Consider the following 26,783-nt stretch of genomic DNA (forward strand, 5'->3'; position numbering starts at 1 on the left):
CTTTATCTGAGGAGAACAAAAGATGCAGGTTCTCTCTGATTTGCCACTGACAGATCTGCAGACAGTACTAATACTGCGCACCATATCACATGTTTTCAGAGAGTTGCAGTCAAGATGAAGGTCCTTTTGGTGTTTCTCTTTGTAGTGCTGGGCTTCAGTCTGGCTGAAGGGCGACCTGAGAACAAATGTGAACTGTTTCACACGTTGAAGGCGTCTAACAATCTGCAGGAGGCAGGGAAAAGACTGCCTGAGGACGTACTGGCCAAGAGTAAGTGGTTGTGATTTTTACATTGGAAACTGTGAAGCCTACTGGTAATGGCTATGAAAATAATACGTTTAATATTTTGTGATTCTACAAGTAAGACATGGATAGAAAAAAGATGCACTTTAATGTGATTCACAGTAATTTTGTGATTGAGAAACATTTGTTTTCAGACTTGAACAGCTTGAAAGCTCCTGAGAAGCCGGACTGGATATTTAGAAATGTTACATGTTCTGTTATTTCCTGCATAGACCACCTTCTCTTTTTCTTTAAATTATATTCTTTAATTGTTTTTTTATGCACATGGGTATAAATGTATAAATTTATGCTGAAGGCTATACACATGCATGTCTATGTATCATTTTATGTTCTTTGGTTTAAAAGGTAAAAAGTAGAATATGAGATGGTTTTTTAGCTAAACCTGAGGTGCTTTTCTTTAAATAAGAAAAACAGTCAAAAAAGATGAACATTGAAACCTGAGGATATCATCAGTGACATTGGATGCTACCTGTAAATGCATTTGATGAAGTCAAATAAAAACTTGAGGCAAATTTTGCACGCAAATCTCATAAATTGTGTGACATTATTTGCTTGGATTGTTTGGCCAAAACGTGTAAAACTCAAACAGACAATCTGCCTGTTTGGGGATGAAGTGTTGATGGTGGCGCTAAAGAAAATACTAGAGGGTCAGAAAATCATTAGGAGTCGTCATCTGGGGATCATGAATATTCACTGCACACTGAATAGCAGTTCACCCAGTAGTTTGTGAAAGTTTGGATCAAGAAATCTGACATTCGGAGATGATTTGTGAGTTTGTTTCTCTCTTCTCGCCCACACCTCCAGTTGTCTGTCACGTGAAGCTTGGGACAGGTTTTGACACCAGTGTGGTGACTCAGCTGTCCATCAATTCTACAACACCGGAGGTCTGGACACTTTATGGCCTTTTCCAGCTCAGCAACCACCTGGTCTGCCATGACGGCACGACTCCCTCACCCAACATCTGTGGCATCGGTTGCAACGGTGAGTTCAGTGTGTGTTTGTTTCATATGTATATGCCATCGGAGCCTGGTCTCACTCCGAAATCGTCGAAATCCGGGCTTGGGCAGTGACTTGTGGCATCAGAAACATATGGAAAAAGCCGTCCTTTAACGTCGGCATGATACACGGCCAGGTGTCATTATAGTTTAACGGCATCTGGCGACATCAGGGGGAAATGCAGCGGGACAAGGACGAAAGTCCAACTTGGGCGGATGGGATGGGTGGTGGATGGGTCCAGCAAACACTGAATTTCACCTGAGAGAGTGGTGTTTGCGTCCCGTAAGATTCTAAAGCCAAACTCTGTTCCTTTTTCCTAAACCCAACCATGTGCATTAGTTGTTGAAGGAAAAAAACTTCAATTGTTGATGTTGTACCGACACAGTGCTTTTATTTTGAAAGAGACTGTATGTACACGTTAAATTTCCCGTGAAAACAGAAGTGTATTTTGAAAGAAGACAATGCATGTAACAGACAGAACTTGACACCGTGTCCCAGAACATCAACAACCAACACACCCAGGGTACCTTTCACCTTGTATCTGGACGTGGAAGGTCCATGACCCAAGCGTCAATATTTGGTCGGAGTGAGAATGTGTTGGCCATCATCACTGTCACAACTGTAAAAGTGTGCAGACTGAACGAGTTGTTAACTTTCACCCAATGTACCGAATCTACAGCCAGCACTGGAGAAGTATTCAGATCCTTTACTCAAGTATAAGTTCTAATATCACACTGTAAAAATACCCCACCAGCAGTAAAAGTCCTGCTCTGAAAATGTTCCTTCAGTACAAAGACCACCTTCTCTTTTGCTTTAATTGATATTCTTTAATTGCTTTTTATGCACATGGGTATAAATGTATGTAAGTATAATCTAGAAAATGTAGTTAATAAATAAAAGTATAAAAATGGCCCTGTGACTGTTATACTATTATGCATTATATCATGAGATGATTCTGACTCATGCATTCATGTAAAAGCAGAATTTTACTGCTCTAGTTGGTCGAGGTGGAGCTCATTTTGAACTGTTAGCTAATGATTATTTTAAATATGGATTAATCCGCTAATTATTTTTACCTTAATCAATGGATAGTTTGGTTTGTAAAAACGGCGTAAAAACTGTAATTATGCTGTTGTGGCTCACAGAACATCTGATGATTGGCAAAAAACAAACGGGTGAAAAGACACACAAAAAAACCCTTAAAGAGACACAAAATTATCTCAATAAGATGCTAAATCACCTCAAAAAAGAAGAGACACAAAATATCTACAAAATGGACAAAAAAAGGGACACAAAATGACTTCAGTAAGACCCTAAGTTACCTCAGATAAACCCAAATGACTAAGAAAAGACATAAAACAACCACAAGGAGACACAAACCAACCAATGTGCAACACAAAATAAGCAAAAAGACACAAAAATACCTTAAAGAGACACAAAATGACCTCAGTAATACCCCAAATTACCTCAAAGACACTGAAATGAAACAAAAAGACACAAAATAACCACAAGGACATACAATATGACTACAAAGAGACACCAAAAGGCAAAGGAACTGCAAAGACACACAAAATATCTACAAAATGGGCAAAAAAAAGCTATAATGAGGCACAAAATGACTACAAAGGGACGTAAAACAACCTCAAGGAGGTACTGACAAAAGTACAACACATAATGGACAAAAGAGACATAAATTACCTGAATAAGACCCCAAATTACCTCAAAGAAACCTAAACGACAACAAAAAGACATAAAACAACCACGAGGAGACACAAACCAACTAATATGAACATAAAATGGGCAAAAAGACCCTAAATTACCTTTAAGAGACGCAAAGTTATCTCAAAGACCGCAAAACGACAACCACAAGGACATACTGACTTAAAAGCAACACAAAATGGGCAAAAAAAGGGACACAAAATGACTTCAGTAAGACCTTAAATTGCCTCAAACAAACCCAGATGACTAAGAAAAGACATAAAACAACCACAAGGAGACACAAACCAACGAATGTACAACACAAAATTACCTCAAAGACACTGAAATGAAACAAAAAGACCCAAAACCACCACAAGGACATACAAAATGACTATAAAAAGACCTCAAAGGAACTGCAAAAAGACACAAAATATCTACAAAAATGACTACAAAGAGAAATTAACCAATGAATATGCAACACGACACGGGCAAAAAGACACAAAATGACCCCAAAGAGACACAAAACTACTTTAAATCTTTGTTTCTTGTTCTCATGTAGGAGAGGTGGTGGGGCCCTTTGCATATTGTGTCCAGGGGCCCATTGTCTCATAATCTGCATGTGTTCATTTGAAAGCTTAAACTACAGCTCACTCCTCTTTTCTTCTTCTCTCCAGAAGAAACTTCAAATTTTTATATTAAAGTTCAAACATTTTCGACTTGTTTTCTTTCAGACTTGGTTGATGACGACATAAGTGATGACATTGACTGCCTGTTCACGATCACCGGCCGTCTTATGTAAGTTCATATCTTTTAAAGATTTATTCACAGTGGAATCACAGCCTTGCAGCAAATGTCAGATAACTTTTTCACAGTTGGGAATCATTCACTCCCTTTTGTTATTAATGAAGATGGTAAAGACATTCAGACAGTTGACTCTGTGTTTTTCTTTAGATCCCCTCCAGGCATGTTTTAAAAAGTATTAAAATGCTCTGCTTAGAATAAGTGTCTTTCCACAAAAGGCTGTTAAATGACATATGACATCCTTTATTGAGAAAATATGCAAACACTGTACAAATTTAAGGCACTTGCACTTTGATTATTTCCATTTTATTTAAAATCATCACACCAGGCCTGAAAAGCACACTTTGAAGGAAGTCTGCTGCTTTGCTCTCTGTGAGCTAATAAATAAATTCAAATAAAAAAAATGATGATAAAGTAAAATAAAATAAAATGTTGTGAATGAATGAAATGTATTTATTATGTGAATATTTCCACAGTGAAAAAGGTTTCTCTGATGCCAACAGGAATGAGTTAATAAGAATGTAAGTGACACGTTCATCTGTTTTTGAAAATGTAATCTTGAAGTTGCACATAATGCTTTGTAACCTGCCTTTTAAATGGCATAAATCATAAAATAATTACCATCAAATCATGAAACCAAAGTTTGAATTGCTGAAGTCTTTTGTTAATCTGCAGGATCCGGCTCATCTTTCAGGATGAGTGCAGCAACGAGAACGCCTCTGACTACTTTGCTGACTGCTGATTCATTTCACCTGAATTCATTAGTGCCTGAGAGCTGTTATCACTGGATGAGAGGTGATTTACGACAGTTGTCATGAACCTGTATTTTTCTGTTTGAGTTCTTTGCTTCATGTTATTGATTCATGTTTATTTCTGTTTCATTCTGTAGTTTCTCTCCTCGTGTCATAATAAACCATAAACACTGCTGTAGAATGTTATGCTGTTGTTGTTGTTGTTGTGACTTGTCACCACTAGAGGTCCTACTTTATTCTATCACTGTGACACTGTACTCATCAGACAAGTCTGCATCGTAATGGCTTCTGACAATCAGGTGAGTCCACCTCTTTGGTCCAGATGAAGCGGTGAGACCATCCTGATGAAAAGGCCTCAACATTCTGTTTTGCTCTCTGTATCTGTCTGGACTCAATGCCACCACAAATACTTTCAGTGGGCGGGAGAACTCACCTTGACAGACAAACTCCTTCAGCCAGTCAGCGTGACACAACACTGGGGAACATCTTCTTCGTCACCAGCGGAACCAGTTTATAAATCAAGCTTTTGTCAAATGCAGTCAGAAGAATGCCAAAACATTTTTCCTCCTTCTAGTTTAACTGTTTTTTTTTTTATTCTATTTCTGCAGTGACTTCACTTATCGCTGTGTTTACTCTGCTAACATTAGATTTAAAGCGACACTTACATTTCTGGAAATTTTACGCTTTTCTTTGTTTAGGTTAACACTAAAATGTAAGTGAATTCCACCGGAGATAAAAAATTGTACCATTCTCATATGGTTCTAATGCTAATGGCTAACATTAGCCTACTGTAGTGTGGCCTCTGAAACATTAACGTTATCTTCCTTGTGTGTTTCCACTTACTAGTAACGTTAACGCTACTATCTAACGTTAGCACTGTAACCTTATTCTAAAACTCATCAGTCATCACTGACGCCAGTTGAGTTTTAAAACTCTGGGGTTGCGTTTGACTGTCTTGGTTGTAACGTTACACTCGCTCTCCTCTTCTGTGTATCTAACGTCACCATGCCAGCGCCTACATCTAGCTGCAGCCTGCATTTCCTGTCATCACCCACAATAAAGTCCCTGATTGGCTGCTTATGTTGTCAACTATGGTGTGGCTCCCTGATTGGCCTTGACTGGATTTTAATATCTAGAAATTGTTTGGGGCAGCACCGAGTCCAGACTGATTCTGAGAGCGAAACAGAATGACGAAAAATGAACGTTACAGTGGCTCCGTCCATTATTTTATACAGGTCCATGGTCTAGACTGAAATATCTCACTGACACTTTCTTTGACACATTCATGATCCCCAGATAATTATTCTCCCTGCTGGACCCATCCACCACCCCTTGCGCCCATACTATAGGGACTTTCCAGCTCTTTAAATACGCTGTTACCGCGGACATTACACACTGACGCCACCTGGCATTGTATCCTAACACCACGAAAGGTGCCTTTTTTGTGTCAGTGTCATAGACTGTATTAATAAGTCAGTGTCTGATGCTGAAATCACTGACAAAGCAGCAGTGTTTGATAAGTTTGGAATGAGAATGGGCATTACGGCTATGTCAGGCTAATCAACCTCAGTTCAACCATCTCTAACCAAACCAGGCTGATAAGAGCTACCTACACATGGTAAATGTTGCTTACAGTAATTTTTCAATGTCTCAAAATGTATTTTTTATTAATAGATGGAAGAGTGAAACATGACTCCTTTAAAACTGCATTTATTGATTTTTGGAAACTAAAGGGCAGAGGAACTCCAAAACAAGCAAACATACAGACATCCAGGACACACAGAAACATTATCATCCTTCTGGGAGTTGTGTTTGTGTCCAGCTGATGATTTTAAGTCCAACATTCACTGTCCGTCACCTCTGCTTTGGTCTCAACCAACTCCTGACAAAAATATCTGGCTGATCTGCTGCTACGTGCTCCACTTCAGCTGGTTTCTAACTGTGTCTGTCTGCTGTTTGCTGCTGGGCAGGGAGTGCACAGTGGGTTTTTCGGAGCTTGTTTGATCACAAGTTGTCTGCTGCTGCTGGAAACAAGGATGATGAGAGTGCTTGGACTGAACCAGACAGTAAATGTGCTGTTAAATCAAAACTATGCGCTAAATGAGGATAAAAAGCTCTGTAGAGCTGCAGAGTTGAGTGATGGTTGCAAACAGTGAGTACACACACAGCAAAGATATCAAAAACACCAAATATTGGAGTTATAATGTCTTTTTACACTGGAACGTTAACACCTAATCACACATATCGGCCGCTGGCCTTCAGCTCCGGACACAGCTTGGCCTCCAGGTCTTCTATCTTTATCGACTCCACGTCTTTGGAGCTGGACAGGCTGGCGGCACGGGTTATCTTGGTGAGTGTTTCCTCATAGGGCGGAGGCAGGTAGACCATGACAAAGACTCCGTCTGATCCATCAGAGCTGGTGCTGGTGTGGCGCTCTGCATTCCTGGTCAGGGAGGACAGGAACTCGGCACTGCTCTCTGCATCCTGGAGGTCCAGAGCGATGATGTTGGCCAGGCTCAGTTTGCTGCGGGAACAACGGCGGTAGACCAAACCGACCAGGAGAGCCAGCAGGAGGATGGAGACGACCGGGATGACGACGTAGAGCACCAGCTCGGTCTTTCTGTCTTCTTCCAGCTCATTCCAGTTGAAGCCCTGGAGATCAATGAGGAAGAGGCGAGTTTAAAAAAAACTCTTGCGTACTTTTGAATATTTCCCTGAAGAGAATGTTTTACCCATCAAATTCTTTGTGGACAACATGGCGCCATTTGAGAGTCTGCAATTTCAACCACATCCCCCCTAAAGTCCCAGGTTTACTACAGTACAATATAAACTAGAGTGCATTATTTTAAAATGTTTTGGCTCAGTCTTATAGAGTCCTGTATCAAAATCTAGCTCTAGCACCTTTATTGTTTTAGTTTATAACTTGCTCACATGGTGCATTTTCCTAAATAAAGTTAATCAATTTAATGCAACCATAACACATGCAAATATACAGACATGCAGATAGCCTGGGGTCAGGCTGTATTCAGAAAGCACTAGTTGGTTTCTGGGTCTCAGAATGAAGCTGCTGTCTATAGTGTGTTGTGAATGACGGGAACTTAGGGGCCGAACAGTGAAGGTTTGCTCCCAAAAGTTTACATGGCCGCGGGTAGGCTTTTTGTATAATCATGGGGGGCGGGGGACATATCTAAGCCTACCAATTTTGAAAATGTGATTAACTCTAATCCGCAGCCACAACAAATGGAATTGCAGCAGGCAGAGGTGAAGATGTGCACGTACGCTAAGCTGCACCTGACCAGACGTCAGACAGTCAGCCAGGTTGTAAACACATTCACTGTTTCTATCATACTTATCCTGAATTCTTGACACTGAAACTCATTTTCGAAACAATAGAAAGCATTACAAGAAAAATAAATATTTTCTACAGACCACAGCTTATTGTGGCCAAACCTTTTGCGATAAGAAATATATTTGTGTGGTTTTTTTAAAATGATTTCTAAACATTTAATTAAATGTTCCACCTCTTTTATAATTTCCCTGCTGAGCAAAGGCTCTGTGCCCCTGGTTCTCCATCAGAGCACCGGAGGCCTGTGCAGTGTCTCTGGCCACCCCTCACACCCCTCAGATGTCTGGGCGTTGGGACTTTGTCATGTTTCTGTTTGTTTTTTTGGGGGGAGTGTTTGGCTACTTCAAGAGAGTCACAGTTACTCAATTGCGTCTCTGGCCCGTGTGGTCAGGGTGTTGTTTGATCTTTTACATGGTGCTCTTTACCACTCATGACAATGTCACAATGGTAAGTATCATTTTCAATTTGTGAGTCTGTGTGTGTGTGTGTGTGTGTGTGTGTGTGTGTGTGTGTGTGTGTGTGTGTGTGTGTGTGCATCATCATGGCAAAATGCGGTCTTGGTGACACCTATTGTAGCATGAACTACCACCGAAGAAGTTGCCAGGTGTAAATACGTCTGTGGGCAGATTTTGTCACTGCGATAGCATCGCAACCGTGCAAGATGACATCACAAAACTTTACAAGTGTGTAGTTTAGATCCCAACTAACAGAGTTTGAAGATGGGAGTCATCCAAGCAAGGGCGCCAGAAAAGGGATGGAGGCGGGGAGTAGGAAAGGAGCCATAGAGTGTTGTAGGTTGACAAGGAAGTTATCATTGCACCGGTTCCCTCATCAAAAAGCCTCAGGCTGTCCTCACAAATTTTTCACGTTTTTTCTATGAAAATCAATGCACCCAAATTCGTACATGTATTTTGAAAGACTGTGATCACATGACCAGTGCGCTGACAGAAGTAAACAAGGAAACAGTGAGCGCTTGTAAAGAGGCAGGTTGAGTTGGTGGATGGGTCACAAAAAACACAGGGAATTTCCGCTAGAGTCTCGTGTTCGGACCCGTTTGAACTTTCCTAAACCTAACCTCAGCAACTTTTATTGCCTAAACCTAACTTCAACTTTACGTTAATTATGTAACTGTACGTCAACACTGTAACAGCATTCGTGGGGTGCAAATTTGTAGGATATCTTACAAACTGTTCTGTAAAAATACATTGAAAGCCTTTGGGATTTTTCGATTGGATTTTGGATTTGGAAAATAAACTCTGGGGCAAACAAATGTTTATGTTTATTTAACTCACACATTTTCTTCAGCAAGATAATCTTCACAAATGAACACCACTTTAGTGATTTCTGTAGCCAAAATGCAATCACCAAAAGTAAAATGTAAATGTTAGGCTATAAAGAAACTACAGTACGGTCGCATGACTTTAACGTCACCAGGCGTGCTCAGAGCGATAACGCTCTATACTCTCATTTAGTCACCTATTAGCAACCATCTTTTTCAAGACAAGTAAAGCCATCAAAATTCACAAGTGGTGTATTTACTGACGTATTTTATGTTGTAGAACAAAACTTGAAAGTCTCCTAAGCTTGTGTTAACCCCAGGCATTTAACCAAAACCTGTTCAAAGAACCAGGAGTGGAAAGTGTAGTGTAAAGAGTTAATCCCTAATCAAGTAAAAGTGTTATACTACATAGGATGATTAAGAAGTTCTTATAAAACTGAGTGAGATACATCTATATGTGTTAAAACACTGTTATACATGTCAAAGTATTCACAATATGGAGTTATGAGCTGATATTGTATCCACACTAAAAGAACACACATATAACCTATCATGTTCTGTTTAATGATAACACACACATACATTCAAATGTCTGTATTACCTGATGCACATTAAAGGTTCATACTGCATGAGAGTACATGAGAGCACTAGGGACTGCTTTAAGAAAGTCCCTAAAATTCACATGTTTTTTTAAAAATAAAGTGAAAGCGAATCCAGAGCTAAGGGCAGAAAACTTGGGGACTTCCAGGCTCAAAATGAAAGTAATACACCATTAAAAATGGGCCTGCTCATGATTGGACAAAAAGAAAAAGGTTTCCACCAATAGATTTGGATTAAAGTGGGATGGATTAGCAGAAAGAGGTGGAGACCCTACCCAGTCTCCACCAGCATAAAAGCAGACGTGCTGAGAAGCGGTTTTCAGTCCAGCTCCGGGGCTTAACTCAATGAGTTGTATGTGTTGAAGCTTGTGAACACATTAAACTCGATTGCATCGGACTCTGCCTGTCTCCAGTGTCTCTTTGAGTATTACTTAGTTGAATCCAAGGTACCAGATCGACATCAGAGGACAACTGAGAAGCAACGTTGTGGACAAGGTCGGAAGCCTCTAGGCCCAAGCCAGGCACAGATTTCAGCCACTTCAAAAGATGCTAACCCATTTCCAGGTTTTAGGACTCATTCCTGGAGCACTGTGTTGGCCTGACGACTTTACACCCCCGGCACACATTTGTTCAATTAGCAGGTCACTGTAACTCAGCTGGAGTGATCCCATCACAAGATGGTCTCTAGTTTGAAGTATTAAAATAGATATGAGTTTGTTATATTTACTGTGCAAGCACTTTTGTCTTTGCCACAAATGTTTTCATTCAGTTTCAGGTCAGTGTGATCATCTCACTGCTTGTTGCTGCTCTACTGAAGTCTTTCTTTTTCTACTGATGTGATGTCACTGCAGCTCAAGATCTCACTAATGAGAGAATAAAGACTCAGGGACCCAAATGCAGACAGGTTGAGGCAGCAGGATGAATTCAGGGGGTGAGCCAGGTATTCAAGTGATGGGGAAAGGAGGGAAAGTCCGAGGACATCTGGTGGATGGAAGGACAATGACAATGGAGGAGCCTGAGGAATGGAGAGGCTGAAGAGGAGGGACAGAGGAACAAACTGTTTTTAAACACCAAGATCACTATGTAGCCACCACTTCCATGCACTGAGGCAGCAGTGACTGTCATGCTAATCAGTCCTTAAACTGACAATAAATGCAAAGCGTAAAAACCTGAAGGAATAAAAACTACTTCATCATTCAACCCAGATTCAGCCTATATAAGTTAAACAACTGTGTTACAGATTCAGACTGATCCTCTGAGAGTGACTGGCAGCTGCTGTAAATCTGCGGTGCTGCTCATCATCACGAAACTCTGAGTCTGATCCAGACAAGAAGGGCGATCCTGCACTCTCCAGCTGTGAGAGAACAACATGTTGCTTACATCCGCTCAGAGTGTCCCAAATTCCCTCTGTCTCAGTTTTTCTAGCAATTAGTTAATGCCGCCTGGATGACCCAGCACCCTGCAGACTCTCTCTGGTCTGCAGGGTGCACGACTGGACAGTTTTAATGCTCAATCCGTCTGAGTGTGACACCGCTGCCCTTGATACAAAGTGATGCTATCCTAAGAGTCTGAGGCTCCATATGAGGCTTAAAGGACTTTTAGGGAAAGAAAGAGATAGACAGAAAGAAAGAAACAGATCGCAAACCTGCTACAGTTGCATCTGCAAATTCTCTTTTGGTTTTCCATTAATATATCATGATAAGCCAAAATTTAGCACCATTACAGCATGAATAATCCACATTTTCCTTTGCCTTGTTGTAAAAATTAAGACATCAGAAGCCTAACAGCAGGATGGCTCAACTTTTTCTCCATTTTTATCTCCAAAACTCTGCAACTGGAGATCAGATTATTCTGTTTTCAAGAGTGAAGTGGGAACAAATAGAGGGATTATTAAAAACAAAGCAGTTGGCAGTTGAAATGTGATTTATATCGTATATCTCTTGTATAACACAGAACACACACATGCAATTACAGCAGAGGGGTGGTGCAGGGTCAGCCAAAATGCAACGCCTGTGGAGCAGTGTGAGGGCTCGGTGTTATACTTGGTCCATTTGGGGACTTGAATCTCCAGTTCCCAAGCCACGTCCCCACAGTTTACATATTGTACATACCGTGCAATATGTAAATAATAGAACATTTCAAACTATTATATAATTTTTTAAAAAAAAACAGTCTATTAGCTTTACAAACCTGCTTCTACCACACGGAGTCAAACGTTGACAAACTTACTAAGATATGCTAAGAAGATAAATCAGAAGTCCTGAGATGATTAATGTGAAAAAACATTTATTCGTTTTTTGTCTCCATCTGCTTTTTGTGAAATCATGATGATTTGACTTTTGCTGGCCCTGAACAGCTTTTTTAAAAACCATCTGAAAGGTTTAAAGAGAAAGTTCACTCACACACACACACACACACTATCTGAAACCTGTGACAAGCAGACACTGCTGTTTTGTATTTTCTAATCTTCTCATATGTTTTTTAATTTAAACTCTTAATCTGCAAAGTAACAGCTGTCAGATACATGTAGTGCAGTAAAACATACAATATTTCCCACTGAAATGTCGTGAAAAGGTCGTATAAAGTGGCATGAAATGGAAAAACTCCAGAAAAGTACAGTAGTTTTTTTTCCTAATTGTTCTCCAGTACACTGCTTGTACTTTAAACATCATACTGTGAACTTTGCAGATCCCCTGGTGACATGTATATATACATTTAGATTTTTTTCACATATTTTCTATTTCACATTTTTCTATTTTATATTATGTCTCTTTACTTTTGCATTTGATCGTTTTACACTATATTTTTTTTATTTCTTTTTTTCATTTTTTTTATATGATGTCTCGGACTTTTGTACTTAACCACTTAACTTATTATTATACACTATATTTTTTTAATTCTTTTTTCATATTTTAATCAATTTCTTGTATTTTTTAATATTTTCTATTTTTTTATGTCTCATGACCTTGCACTTTATTTTCATACATTATATTTTATTAATTTCTTATATTTTTTGTCGTATTTTCTACCATTTCTTTCTCTTTTATATTATGTCTCTTGACTTTTGCACTTTATTTATCATTGTACCAAAACACCATGAACAATTCCCTGTATATGCACTTGGCATATATCTACTTGAGTGAATATACTTAGTTACTTTTCACTGCTGCCATTCACAGTTGAGACTTGAAACAGTGCATAACTCAGCAGAAAACATGTGCAAACACTACAGAGCACAAACATAAAGACAATTAAATTAGCATCACCCGATCATCATCTATGACTTCATGCCTGTTTACATGACTTTTTTATAAACAGTTTCAACTTCAGATTGAAATGATCCACTTTTACTATAAATTTTGTACTCCAGTACTGTGATACGTGCAGCTGGCTGGTTTGTTATCATGCTGGCATCGCCAAGCATCACACGAAGGCACACCATGTTCCTTTAGGTTTCTGTCACCATAAAAGTCTCCAAATATATCAGATATTTTAGGCTCAATGTGTATAAAATGATGCTTAATATTTTCATTTGATTTTGCATCATGAAGCTGTAATTAAGCTCTTTAACAAGCAGAAAGGGACATTTTCTCGTGTAATTTTAAATCCACATAATTTTAGGTAGACTTTAAAGGTTGAGAGGTGAATATATTTTCAGATTTACACTGCTGAACCTGAACTCAACACACCTGCTTCTCCTGTGTTGGAGGTGATCCTGTCACCCAGTCGTACGAGCCTCTACCTGCCGGTCCAAACTTCATCCAGCTGCTCTCCAGTAGCATTCGCATGATGCTCAGGTGATGGAGGTGGTGGTGGTGGGGTGGATGGAGAAATGTGTGTTTGTAGAGTAAATAGATGATGATCAACTAAAGCATCCAGTTGTTGGTCCAGTGGAGTAAACAGACCAGAGAGCAGGGAGGGGAGGGCTGTTGGTCAGCGAGGGAAGGAGGGAGGGAGGAGGGTGCTGGGAGACGAGGGTGAGAGAGATGGGCGGGTTGGTGATGGGGGGAGCCTGATGGAGGTGGAGGTGGGGTGGGGGGGACTAAGCAGCTGCTCACATGCCGACACATGCAGCAGAGCAACAGGATTCAAGCCAATGATGGGATTTAGAGCCGTGCAGCTGCCCTATATCATAGAGAGAGTGTAGTGCGTGTGTGTGTGTGTGTGTGTGTGTGTGTGTGTGTGTGTGTGTGTGTGTGCACGTGTGTGTGTGTGTGTGTGCGTATGTATTTGTGTGCCAGTAAAGCTCAGTGACAGAAAAAGGCGGGGGCTCCTCTTCAGATCAAGTCTCAGGCACGTGGAACACAATCGAGGAAAAAAAACACACTGATTGTAAAAACAACACAGCTGTGACATCTGTGTGTGTGTGTGTGTGTGTGTGTGTGTGTGTGTGTGTATCACATCAGTCCAAGACAAAAGCCACTAAACCACAGCCTTCCCTGTTTGGGTCTGATCCTCTCTGTCTCCCGGTGCCTCCTGTGGACACCCTGAGGGTGCAACAAGTCGTCAACGCCATGTTCACAGTTTGGTGGTCACACTGAGGTAATTAGTGTTTCATAATCTGCACACCGTACTGTTCAGACACGCATTGTGTGAGTGACAGAAAGTGTGTGTGTTTGTGTGCTGGCCCTGCTAGTACTGAATGATGAAATGACTTCAGAAATATGTTGGACTCGGACGTTACATTTTGGTTGGAATAAAGAATCTGGTTGATGACGTTTTAAATGTTTAAGGACAACAGAATTGCACGATGTGTGGACTTTAAATTTATGACGTTTTGCAGACCTTGGATTTTGTTCTCTAAACCTTATAACTACGTCTTGTTATTCTACATTGAGGTGACGTTGGCATGAGACATTTGGAAGACTTTGGATTTTGGTTACTTAACAACACAACTTAAAGCCAGCACAATATCAGCTTCATCTGTTGTCAGTTTTCTGCATCAGCTGACACTGGCATTAGACATCCTGACATTGGATTTCAGTCACCTGACGTCACAACCCAAATTCAAACAAATATTAATATTGAAAGACGTTGGTTGCTAGCTGGGAGGGTGTTAAGGACCTGATACTGCAGGTCTGGCACATTTAAGTTTACATGAATATGATCCGCTGAAAACGGAATCGTTTCTCATTGTCGTTTTGAAAAAAGTTCCACGTTCAGACGACAATGTTTTGATAACAATCACCGTGCACACAGATCCACAAAAATTACCAAAAACGTTGTAGTACACATGCCAGGCCAGTAGTTGACTTTGTGATGAAACCACACACACACATATGCAGCAGCGCATGCGCTTCCTTCTACAGAGCGGTGATGTATAAACAAACAAAATGGCAGCCGCACGAACATTTGTCTGGACGGACGACGAAGTGGAGTTGCTACAGTAAATCTACACTTTGCTGGAGACGTGTTTATAAATTCAACAGGGTGAGCAGCACAAACAGAGCTGTTGTTGTTGTGATGGTCGACTTTCTTGCACATGCCCAGTGACTGGAACTGTAATGCGCATGTGCAAAAAGTCTCTGTTTTCAGAGGAACTGCATATTGCAAGTTTACATGACAACGGAGACGCTGCTGTTTCCAAAAAATTGCACTCTGGAACTCGTTTTCAATCGTTGTGTTTTCAGGCACCCAAAACACAGCTGTCGTGTAAACAATCAGCTAAAATGCAACTAAAGTTTACAATTTTCAGTTGAAATCGTTGCCGTATAGACAGGACCGAACAGCGCAACACATTCTCACGCCGATCTCGTCACATATCGACGTTTGGTCATGGACCTTCCACGTCGACACATGACATGCAAGGTACCTTGGGTGCGTTGGTTATTGACTTTCTTCTTATATAATTCTTATCTAATTCACCCATTTTACTGATACTTACGTTCACTCCTAATTAAGGCGGGCTGCTTTGATTGACAGGCTGTCTGCGAGGCTTCACTAGAGTCTATGAGTCAGATCCACCCTCCATTCCTCCACAGATCCTCCCTCTCATCCAAATTTCTGGCTCCCAAAAAATGGTGACGGCCAAAATGTTGAAATCAACAGCCGTCCACAAACCAATGGGTGATTTCACTGTAGCTATGTCCATTATTTTTTACAGTCTATGATGAAAACTGAATGAACTTGAGGTGGGAGGGTCTGAATTGGGGCCCATGGCTCATTTTTACCCAGGGGTCCTCCTGTGGGTTAATGTGGCCCTGGCGCTTAATGGCAGAAAAGGTTGTTAAGATGGAAACTAAAGATAATTTTTATTTTTGATTTAATTAAAGTTCATTTATAAACTGTCATGGTTTGTGTGCAGAGCTCTTTATTTCTAAAGTGACTAAAGCTGCCGGATAAATGTAGTGAGTTAAAAAGTTCTTTCCCTCTGAGATGTGATGGAGTAGAAGTATCATGAAAAGAAAAGCCTCAAGTAAAGTAGAAGTACTTCAAAATAGTACCTACATACAGTACTTGACTGAATGTACGTTATTTTCCACTACCAACTTTGGCCTTCAAAATGCATGTTCTGCACAGCTGCACGAGAAGAAGCTGATGGTGTCAAACATCTGTGTGTGTGTGTGTGTGTGTGTGTGTGTGTGAGTTGTTGTCAGCCCTTGGCGTGCAGCCTCCTTACATTAATCCTCATTGAATGTTGCATGAGAGAGAAAAATACCTGAAAACGTTTTCTGATTAAATATTTATGGGATGGATTAGAGAGACGAGATTTATCCGCATGTTTCACTGTATGGAAGGTGATTACTGTTAGTGATGAGCTGAGCTGGTTTAATCACTCAGGTTGATTTATTAAAATCAGGAACGACAAAATCTATCTGTATCTGTCTCTCTTGTTTTTTATCTGTATTTTATATTCTTAGTATTATTTTAATTTTCTGATTTTGTTTGTGGCTGACTGAAGTCCTGAAATGTTTTAATCCTGGTTCAAAAGCACTTATTATTACTGTTATTTATTTTTTGATGTAGAAAACCTTTCTACTCTTGGTCGGTCTTCATTTTGATGAATAATATAATCAACTTGATGGGCCTCAGTTGATCTGACTTGAATAAATGTTTATTATTAATCAACACAAATGTGATCAGAGAAGCTTTTGGCACAGTTTATGTGCATGGACAGAAACACACCAGAAACTTACAGTAACAGGAGAGTGAGTCAGCCTTATATGGTGTATGTCACATGTCATACAGATGTATAAATATATAGAAAAACTGTATAAAGTATATTTATTTAAAAAAAAAAATTCAAAATAAACACAATTAAATATTTTTATTTGTTATCTTTATATAAAGTATTTTGTTTAAGTACTATTTAGGAGGTCAAGAATAAACTTTTGCAGTCAACAACAACATATTATACGTTATGTAATAGTAAATTATCATACAAATACACAAACAAATAACAGGTAAATAAAAGTAAATAAAAAAGGTACATTAAATGAAAATTAAAAATGCAAATTAAAAATGAAATATGGTAAAATAAAATAAAAGTAAATAAAAAGCAGCCCAGGCTTGTAAAGAATGACCATGACAAGGATATTTATTTCATATAATTCTCATCTTTCACATACAGCATATATAAAATGATACCACAGTTCACAACATTTTCTTCTGTAATTATTAGTCCTTAGAATCAAAGGAGATTATTTCTGTCAAATATTTTAAATACTTAAAAACGTCTGGAATTAATTTCTTTCTTTAATTTTTTATTCATTTATTTGTAAATGCTGATTAATCTTCCCAACACAAATCCAAATACCTGTTTGGATATACAAGGTAGCAGAAACTTCTACAATATTTGTTCTTTTATTTTCTTTCCATGTTTTTGTTTCACCAGACTGAACCACCTGTCTTACATCTCATCACGTCACTAACACTGAATCCTGTTTAAATCGTCCTTCAGAGACCCGATGAAGTCTGTCACTGACACTGAACAGAGCTGCAGCCTGTTTTTCCACCCAGATTTTACAAATCAGCAGAATCTTAACTCACTCTGGTTTAAATCCTCAACACGCCTTCAATCAGAGGATTTAAAGAAGCCATCAGCTCTGACTGCTGCTGATGAGGACGAGCGTGACGTCTCCTGTCAGACTGCAGACACACAAACTGTGGTGTGCCAACAGAACTGTTTGTTGTGACATCTCGAAGAGTGACTGCATACAAATGTTTTTAGTAAGGCTCGGTGCTCACCACAGGTCAAACTGACTCACATCTGACTGTGAGGACATAAAATCTCATACTGTTCATGTTGTTTCAAGCAACTCTGCCTCCTCGACATTATGTTTAAATATTACTGATTTGCAATAATAGTAATAAATAAAAGAGGCATTTTAAGGGAACACAAATCTGCCCAGAGCAGTCATTTTAAAATTTGTACAACTTTCTGTATTTTGCACTTGTGTGTTTGAGGTCTTCTCCCATGTGTTGAATCTTGTTAACAGGTTGATAAAGCTGAGAGCTACCTCGTGTTTCTCATACCATGCTGTGTCTTACAATATGAATTGATTTAAAGGAACAGACGAGTCAGTCATGTTCTTTGTTTTCTTCCCAGAATAATAACAAGCAGCTTCGGGTAGAATAAATATCCGTAACTTGTTCAGATTCTGGTGCATCCCTAGGTGCAACACAAAGTTTTCAAGACTCATCTCACTTTATGAACACTGTTGAGTAAAAGGGCAAAGATGGTGTTTTGTGGATTTTTCGTTCGGCATATTTTTGTTAAGGCATGAAGTGTGAGTGGGAGTACGTGTGTGCCATCCCTTATAATGCCCACCTATAAGTATAAAGTATAGTGTAGATCAGTGGTTCCCAACTGATGGGTCGCGGTTCAAAAGTGGGTCGTTAAAGTTTGGAAAAATCAGACTTTATTTTAGAGCAAGTGGGTTTCCGACACAGAAACCCACAGAGACTGACGAAAAAAGCCATCCTTTAAACTGTTATAGTTTAACGACACTTGGGGGTGTCAGGGGGAAACACAGCAGGACAAAAGCAAAAGTTAAGGCTGCGAAACTCCAAGCAGGGTGGGCAGATGGATGGATCCAACAAACACGTTTGCGTCCTGTAAGATTTTAAAACCAAACGCTGTTCTTTTTTCCTAAACCTAACCACATGTGTTTTTGTTGCCTAAAGCCAATCAAGTACGTCAGTTGTTGGAGGAAAAAAATGTTGTACCGACATAGTGCTTTTATTTTGAAAGAGACTGTATGCAAACATTAAATTTCATGTGAAAACAGAAGTGTATTTTGAAAGGAGACAATCCATGCAACAGGCAGAACTTTCATGTCGTATGTGGACGTGGAAAGTCCATGACCAAATGTCAATATGTGACGAGGCTGAAGTGAGAATGTGTTGGTCAGACACTATAAGTTGTCATGATACCAATTCTTTGGCTTTCTTGCAAGTAAACCCTCAAATTCCTGTGTTATGAGTCTCTTTATTCCACAACACAAGCTGGTGGTGACCACACTTGTTTTTGTTTCAGAGGTGAGCAATGTAGCTTTAAAGATCTCTGCTGTAGTTTCTGTTCTCCAGTTTGAAGTGATGAGCTGCTGCTTCTGTTGAGCTTGTCTTCTCTTGTTTATTACAGTTATAGAGGAGAGTAATTGCAATATTTGATTTTGTTAGGTCACATTTGTTAATTGTTTCTGGTTAGATTTGTTTCTTACTTTGGTCTTTCCCCTCCATTAAGTTAAATCTTAACTCCATCTCTTCTAAAACACACAGTCCAAAGACACGGACATTAGATTATTTGGTGACTCCAAATTACCCGTAGGTGTGAATGTGAGCATGAATGGTTGTCTGTCTCTGTGTGTCAGCCCTGTGATAGTCTGGCGGCCTGTGCAGAGTGTACCCTGCCTCTTGCCTAATGACAGCTGGTAAAGGCTCCAGCACACCCATGACCTTGTACGAGGACAAGCGACTACGGAAAATAAATGAATGAAAAAACAAAACCTGAACAAAGCCGTTTCATGTAACAAATCAATGTTTCCTCTGTGCTGTTTGGCACATCGCAGACAGGCCAATCCCCCAGCGCTTACTATGTGTGTTCACCTTATGTCAGATCCAGACATTCGGGGGGTTTGAGCTGAATTACCTGCAGAGGTCTCTTCCTCTCCAAATCGAACAGACGCTGTGACTTTGACAGGTAAAAACACTGTAGAAGCAGTTTCACTTTACAAATCAGTGTTTCTGTGACACTGTTTGGCATGTCAGAGATGGGCAGACAGGCGGGCAGATTTATTGATCCCAAACTAGGAACTTCTTGTGTTACAGCAGCAAGTAATCAAACAGTATGTGGACAGTAATATACTACATGTAAATACAAGAAGACAAAAATTGTAGTTATACGGAAGTTATTGTAATTTTTGATAGGTAGATCACATTTGTTAATCGTACCTGGTTAGATTTGTTTCTTATTTTGGTCTCTGCCCCCTGTTAAGTTCAATCTTAACTCCATCTCTCCTAAAACACACAGTCCAAACGCATGCACATTCGATTATAGCCCAGCACCTGCTAATGCTTGTTCACGTTTTTTCTCTAACAACTGAAGATCCACGTGTTAAGAAGGTTTTTACCTGGAGCCAAATTACCTGCAGAGGTCTCTTCCTCTCAGAAACAAACAGACCAGGTGATTTAAACCGGTAAAAACACTGAATAAAGCAGTTTCTTGTTAAAAAAAAATCTGTGTTTTCCGATGCTTTCAGTGTGGAGGGGCTTCTAACTAACTATCTAGGAGCTAGTGTTTGGTTTGTCCATTCTGGGCTGCTGTAGAAACATGGCAGTGATCTCCATAGATGAGGACCTGCTCCCTGTGTAGATATAAACGAGGCATTCTAAGGTGACGAAAACACAACAGTGCTCATTTTCAGGTGATTATACACTAAAGGAAACATACTTAATATATTATATTAAATTTCTGCCAATATATCCCCCTACATCCTGCACACTGGAGCTTTAATCTGAAGAAACTTCCTGGTTAAATAAAGATTAAATTCTTTTTTTTTTTTTGATAATTTTTCTATTCTATATGACTTTTATGTTTTATTTTCTCCAGGGTAAATTCCTTGCATGTGAAAACCTACAGTGCAGTAAACCTGACTGAAATAAATAGTTAAAGTGTCATCTTTGAATCGACACTATTTACTGGATACATGCACAAAACCGGTCACATCTCCAGTTCTCCTGACGTGGCTGCTCTCATTACCAAAAAGGTGTATATCAGTGTGGCTCTGATTAATCAGTGATGTTTTTTGATCTTTTTGATAATCAGTCAAGGTTAATCTGAGCTCCTCTGCTTTCAACAGACAGAATAACTGGGCAGATGGATTATCGCTGGCGTAGGAACAGTTCTCTCTCTGAGTAATCAAAAAACAGCCATGTTATACTCGATTACAGCGAGGCCAAAGATAAACTCCCTCTGATGGCAGACAGACAATGATTAGCCTGTCTGGGTTGAGCTCTGTGCCCTCTGGCCCACAGTGTATTGAATAATTACTGCAGCTATTGCGGCTGAGGCTATTTGAAAGGCAGCATCACTCATTTGGGACCAGTGTGTATTTGTTTGCAATGACTGTAACCCAGAGTCCAAATACTAAAGCACTAGTGCCACATGTTTGTACTGCAGGACCTCAAGTAAAACATCTTCACTACTCCCAAACTTCCCTTCTGTTAATTAAACAAATAGCATAGAGTGCATGTGTTATACTGCTGCTGAGGTCCAGATGTTGTTCATGGCGATGCTGATCAAAGACTAACATGTCTACAATCCAGCTGTGAGGTTCAACATCTGTCTGGAATCGACCCAGCGGGATGCTCGGTGCTCGGGGGCAGCGGGGGGGATTTGTCCCTGCAGGATTACTGGCCCAGGCGTGCAGACTGCGCCTGTAATTACTCCTCACGTGGCCAACTGAGTGGACAGAAATCTGAGAGCCGGGTCCGAGCATACAGAGGTGGAGAGGAGCATCATGGGTAAAGAGTCGGACCTGTCATGACACCGCTGACGGTACTCTGTGTAATCCCACCGCCCTGCATGACAACACATGATTTTAAATTCTGTATCTCTGCCATCTGTTACAACTTAGACATCAGCATACATTCAGCTTTACTGAAGTAAAAATACCAGGGATTAAGTGTAAAAATACGTCATTACGAGTGGAAGCCATGCATTTAAAATTTGATAAAGCTCAAAATACAGATGCATAATCAGCAACTTAAACTTGAAGGTCTAGCGTGTGGGATTTAGTGGCATCTAGCAGTGAGGCTGGAGAACAGAAACTTCTCCTGTGTGCCAAGTATGTAGGAGAACGACGGTGGCCGACACGTAAATGCAAAAACTCCAGTGGCCCTTTCACTAACAAATACTACGCCAATAGAGTTATAGATTGCAATTAATTCATTATGTATAATGGATGATGGGGATGGGGGTGGGGGGAAGTAGGGAAGTAGGGAAGAAGAGCGAGGGTCGTGGGATGAAGGGATGGATGTGAAACAGAGTCAAAGGGGAGGGACACGGATATGTACGGATATGGTGTGCTTAAATCCTTTTAGTGTGGAAATGGATGAGACTGAGGCGTGGTCTTTGCTCCCAAACTCAACTATAAAACTTAATATCGAGAGCCAGTGTTTGGTTTGTCCATTCTGGGCCACTGTAGAAACACCATGGCTAACTCTGTGGAAGAAGAACCACTCTATACGGCTCATTTTAAGGTAACAAATGTCACGTGTCAGTCCAGAGGAGGACCCAAATGCAGACCAACAGACAGTTTCTAACAAAAAGCAAGCTTTAATATGGCCGACTGAAAACATCCAGTATCGGGAGGCGATGAACAGGGATGAGCACAGGAATAACGCAAGGATGAATGCAAGAACAGCCACAGAAGGGATGCAGGAGGAACACAGGATCAACACAGATGACCTGACAAAGAACAAATGAAAACACACAAGTATATATACACAGAAAACTAATCACAGAAACGAGACACAGCTGGAGCAGGTGGACACGGGCAGAAAGAGGGAGATGGAGATTGGCTAACAACAAGGGATGGAGCAACCAAGACTAATACAGAACAGGTGTAAAGGGAAGACTCTGGGAACAGGGAAGGACTAGTGAGACAGGTGTGATAGAAAACAGGTGGGAAAACACAAAAAAGGGGGACAGACCCCCTTACAGTTTTTCTCAATTGTTTACACACAAATACTGGTACTTGAGACACAGTGACCGCAATATGTAACTCATGCACCAACTCCCTGAATCAATCCTGCTAAACTACAAGCACAATTCCTGCTTTACACTCAAATAGCAGTTCTAAAACACATTTTTTTCAAAACACTACACACAATTCTCTTCATTTGGCACAATTTTCATGAAGAAAAGCTCTTGTTTTCACAAGGAACACACTGTCATTCAAAATTCTAACGTTACAGTAATTGCCCTACTATGCACACTGACTCATCACATGGGCAAACACCTGTCACACAGTTTTACTGTAGCATAAAAGGGCAACAGGTGAGCTCTTCTGTTTTGGAGCAATGGATGCCAACACTGGAAACAGAGGCAGAGCCAGAGCGAGAGGAGTGAGAGTAAGAGGAGGAGGACGGGGAGGACGAGGACGAGGAAGGCCAAGGACCGTAATCTCTGATGAGATCCGAGACACTTTTTCTGCCTGGAGATGGAAAGTGTATGACCGAAATCCACAAACGTATATACCCCTTCTCCAAGCTATGGAAGACGCATGTGGAGATATAGCAGTTGATGCTTTTCATGGCTGGATTCGCCATGCTAGGCGATATTTCCCCTGCTGCTTGGCCAGGGAAAACATTGCTTGTGATGTGGATGAGGTGCTGTGGTCAGACCGAAACAGAAGAGAGGATGCAGCATAGTTTTGTTTTGTTTTTTTACTGTACCTGTATACAGTAAATTCTTCTGTTGTTTTGTATGTAGACCACTGTATGTGCAACTTTGTGTTGGTTGGGATGTACACTGTGTACATTGTTTTTGTGGGAAAAATAAAATATATTTGTTACTGTGTATTTGTGTGTTCTGAGTATAAAAACAATATTCTAAAATATTTTACAACACACTTATGTATGTACTGTCTGTAGTAAGTGTAACACTGAACAAAAAAAAGGCCTAAGTCATTATGATGAATGGAGAAGTGTTTTCCATTCATCATAGTGTTTTACATTGAGCACATCAGTGTTCAACTGGTTCTTATAAATGTCTATTCATATGATGGTTTGTGTGTGTCATTTGAAAACAAAACACCATTTTGAGAAGAAATAACATTGTTTTGAATGTAAAGTTTCATTTTGCAGGAGAATTGAGGGGTTTTGCCCGTTGTGTGTGTGTGTTTTTGGATTTGTGCGTAGAGTTCTGAGAGTATGAGGCATGCTTTCAGAAAATGTGTGTAAACAATCGAGAAAAACTGTAAATGCCGCTGGTAATTTGAACCATGGATTACAGAAAAATCCAGAAAACAAAATCGATTAATGTTACAGAACTTTACGACGACCCCTCGGATTATCTGGTGACCCTTTGGAGGGGCATGACCCCCAGGTTGCACAACATGTACAAGCATTTTAACTCTTGATATTTTAGATACATTTAGATATTGCAGGACTTTTACTTAAGTAAAGGTTCAGAGTACTTCTTTAAAAAGTAGAAACCAGTATAGCAGTCAAGATAGCCAAAACACTGAAGTCCAAACCTTGTGAAAATCTGACTTCAATTAACTCCTATAATGAGCTGAAGTACAGATGTAACCGGTGGACTCTAGTGATGTCTGCTTTCTGTAGATACAATAAGGACCAGACTGTGAATATCTTTGAAGGCAATCTCCGTTTAATCCTCTCCTGACAACAAGATTTTGTTAGCATGACATGAATTTACAAACAGTTTAACAGCGCTAAAACACAGAAATGACCACAAGAGGGATGTGGCTTACCTCTCCCACAGAGCACAACAGAAAAGGGGAGAGGTAAGGCGGGAGACACCTCTTCATAGGTGGGCTACCCCTAAAGGTGAACGTAGGAGTACAGAAACTGAGCCTCAAACATTACACATATAGAGTGCAGAGGCCTAAGTGTGTCAGGTAATAAGTGAACCATATTTTGTGGAATTATAATACTCAACATTATTAATGCACATTCGACTTGTCACACATATTACTGCTGTATAACTGACCCTGTCACACATATCCACAGATTTATTTACATTTACAGATGATTACGCAACAATTTAAGTGTAAGGTCCTTCAATGGACTTTCTAATAATTTAGCCTCACTTCTTAGCCAGGCCTGTTGTGAAGGTTTTCCTGGGTGAATGCTGTTTGTGTGAGTGGACGTCGCTCCTCTTTTTTCTCAGTAAAAGACTGCAGCTGTAATCCTGTAAGAGGCTTTGCTTTTCACTCTGCTGAAGTTGGATGTTGTTCGCACGGTGAGCTAAACATGCTTTGTCACAGCAGCTCAAGCTAAAATGACAACAACTGGAGAACAGACACACTGTACTACATGAAGCAACACTGGTCTTTAAACTTAGATATACCGTAATGTTACAGTCAGGGGACATTTTTTAAATGACACTGAAACTATTTTTATGCTTTGTTGCTTCTTCTGAGAGAAATTCATACATCTACATGTGCTGGAAAAGTTACTGATGAGCAGTGAGGGAATATATTTACTCAAGGAAGACGTCAGAGGAGGTTGCAGCCAAGCTCACAGATGCTAAGTTGTCGAGGCTCAACCGATCCTATCTGCAGCTTAACGTGTCAAAACTTGAAAACAACTTAAGCGTGAAACCAGATGTTTTCAACTCTGGGGAGAGGTTACAGGGTGTCACAGAATATAAATATCCAGGACTGCACCTTAGTTTCAAAACCCACATTATAAAAGTAAGCAATAAAGTAAAGTTTAGTTTATGTTTTATTATGAGATTTTTTTTTCCAATCATTTCCATTATTTGAGTTTTTGTGATGGAAAAACAAATGGAAATGAAAATAAAAGGGCTAATATCAGAGAGTGAACTGTAGGTGGCGACAAAAACCAGCTTTCAGTAGGAGCTTATTTACCTGCGCTAAAGAGCGTGCACAACCGGATTAAGGGATTTACTGTAATTTATTTTATAAATTAAGGGATTTTTTGCCCTGACAATAAAAGCTTCTGTTCACTTGTGAGCCGCAAAATAATTGAGGACAAGTTGGTTTTCAGTGCAACACACAAAAAACCCATTAAACTCCATTTTATTTCATTTATTTTACACTTAATCCATATATCTATTTCTTGGGCTGAAATATTGACTATATATATATATATATCATTATTTTATTATTCTGCATTATTTTCTATTGTGCATTATTCATCCTGATGTTTTTGCACGATTTTATTTTTTGTGATTTTTTTCATTATATTCTGTTTGTTTGTTTTTTGTTTAACATTACAGTATTTAATAGTGATAGTAATAATCGAGCTCCTTTCAAACAAGAAATGCAAAGTGCTTTACAAGATAAACGTGATGTACATAATATAGATAAGGCAATTCAATATAAAAGGACATTTAAAAGTTTAAAACATGGATTAACTGAGTTGTAAAACTATAATTCATGTAATATAAGGCCTCTGTTCTCAGTAGTCCTGTATTAATATCATTTTTTTAATGTATATGTTTTATTACTTACACATAGATTTTTCTGTGCTCTGGCCTCTCTGAGTACAAGTAATGATTTAAGCTAAATTGGGCATCAATATCACATTTATTTGTCTCTTCCTTTCTATTTGTGCACACTGACCTGTGCATTTATTTGTATTTTTACACTCCTCAACATATTGTTTTGTCTTGCTCATTTATTCACCCACTTATTTAAGTACCCATCTTTTCATCTCTTCCTCCTCTCTGTTCGTTTCTCCTCCCTGAAACATTTATTTTGAAAAGCAAGAAAAAGACCTGTATTCTTCACAGTATCCGTTGACGTCATCAAGGTGTTTTTCCCGATCGGGCAGGTGACTCACCTTTGCTCTTACT

The 26,783-nt window shown here is 39.7% G+C and overlaps 2 protein-coding genes across 2 annotated transcripts; one reads left to right on the top strand and one right to left on the bottom strand.

Annotated features, from left to right (window-relative positions):
- The first annotated feature begins 86 nt into the window (after nucleotides 1–86).
- On the top strand, nucleotides 87–4,734 carry LOC125885985 (alpha-lactalbumin). Its single transcript, XM_049571875.1, has 5 exons — nucleotides 87–268; nucleotides 1,106–1,282; nucleotides 3,727–3,790; nucleotides 4,273–4,317; nucleotides 4,472–4,734. Exons 1-5 carry the CDS (start codon nucleotides 115–117, stop codon nucleotides 4,536–4,538), a joined length of 507 nt encoding a protein of 168 aa, XP_049427832.1. The 5' UTR covers nucleotides 87–114; the 3' UTR covers nucleotides 4,539–4,734.
- A 1,669-nt stretch (nucleotides 4,735–6,403) lies between these two features.
- On the bottom strand, nucleotides 6,404–13,667 carry LOC125885987 (small integral membrane protein 28-like). Its single transcript, XM_049571877.1, has 2 exons — nucleotides 13,462–13,667; nucleotides 6,404–7,200 (listed from the first exon to the last, which is right to left on the bottom strand). The coding sequence occupies exons 1-2, from the start codon at nucleotides 13,558–13,560 to the stop codon at nucleotides 6,784–6,786; spliced, it is 516 nt and encodes a 171-aa protein (XP_049427834.1). The 5' UTR covers nucleotides 13,561–13,667; the 3' UTR covers nucleotides 6,404–6,783.
- Between the last annotated feature and the right edge of the window lie 13,116 nt (nucleotides 13,668–26,783).

This window comes from Epinephelus fuscoguttatus, linkage group LG3, assembly GCF_011397635.1.
Source record: "Epinephelus fuscoguttatus linkage group LG3, E.fuscoguttatus.final_Chr_v1".
Taxonomy (NCBI): Eukaryota; Metazoa; Chordata; class Actinopteri; order Perciformes; family Serranidae; genus Epinephelus; species Epinephelus fuscoguttatus.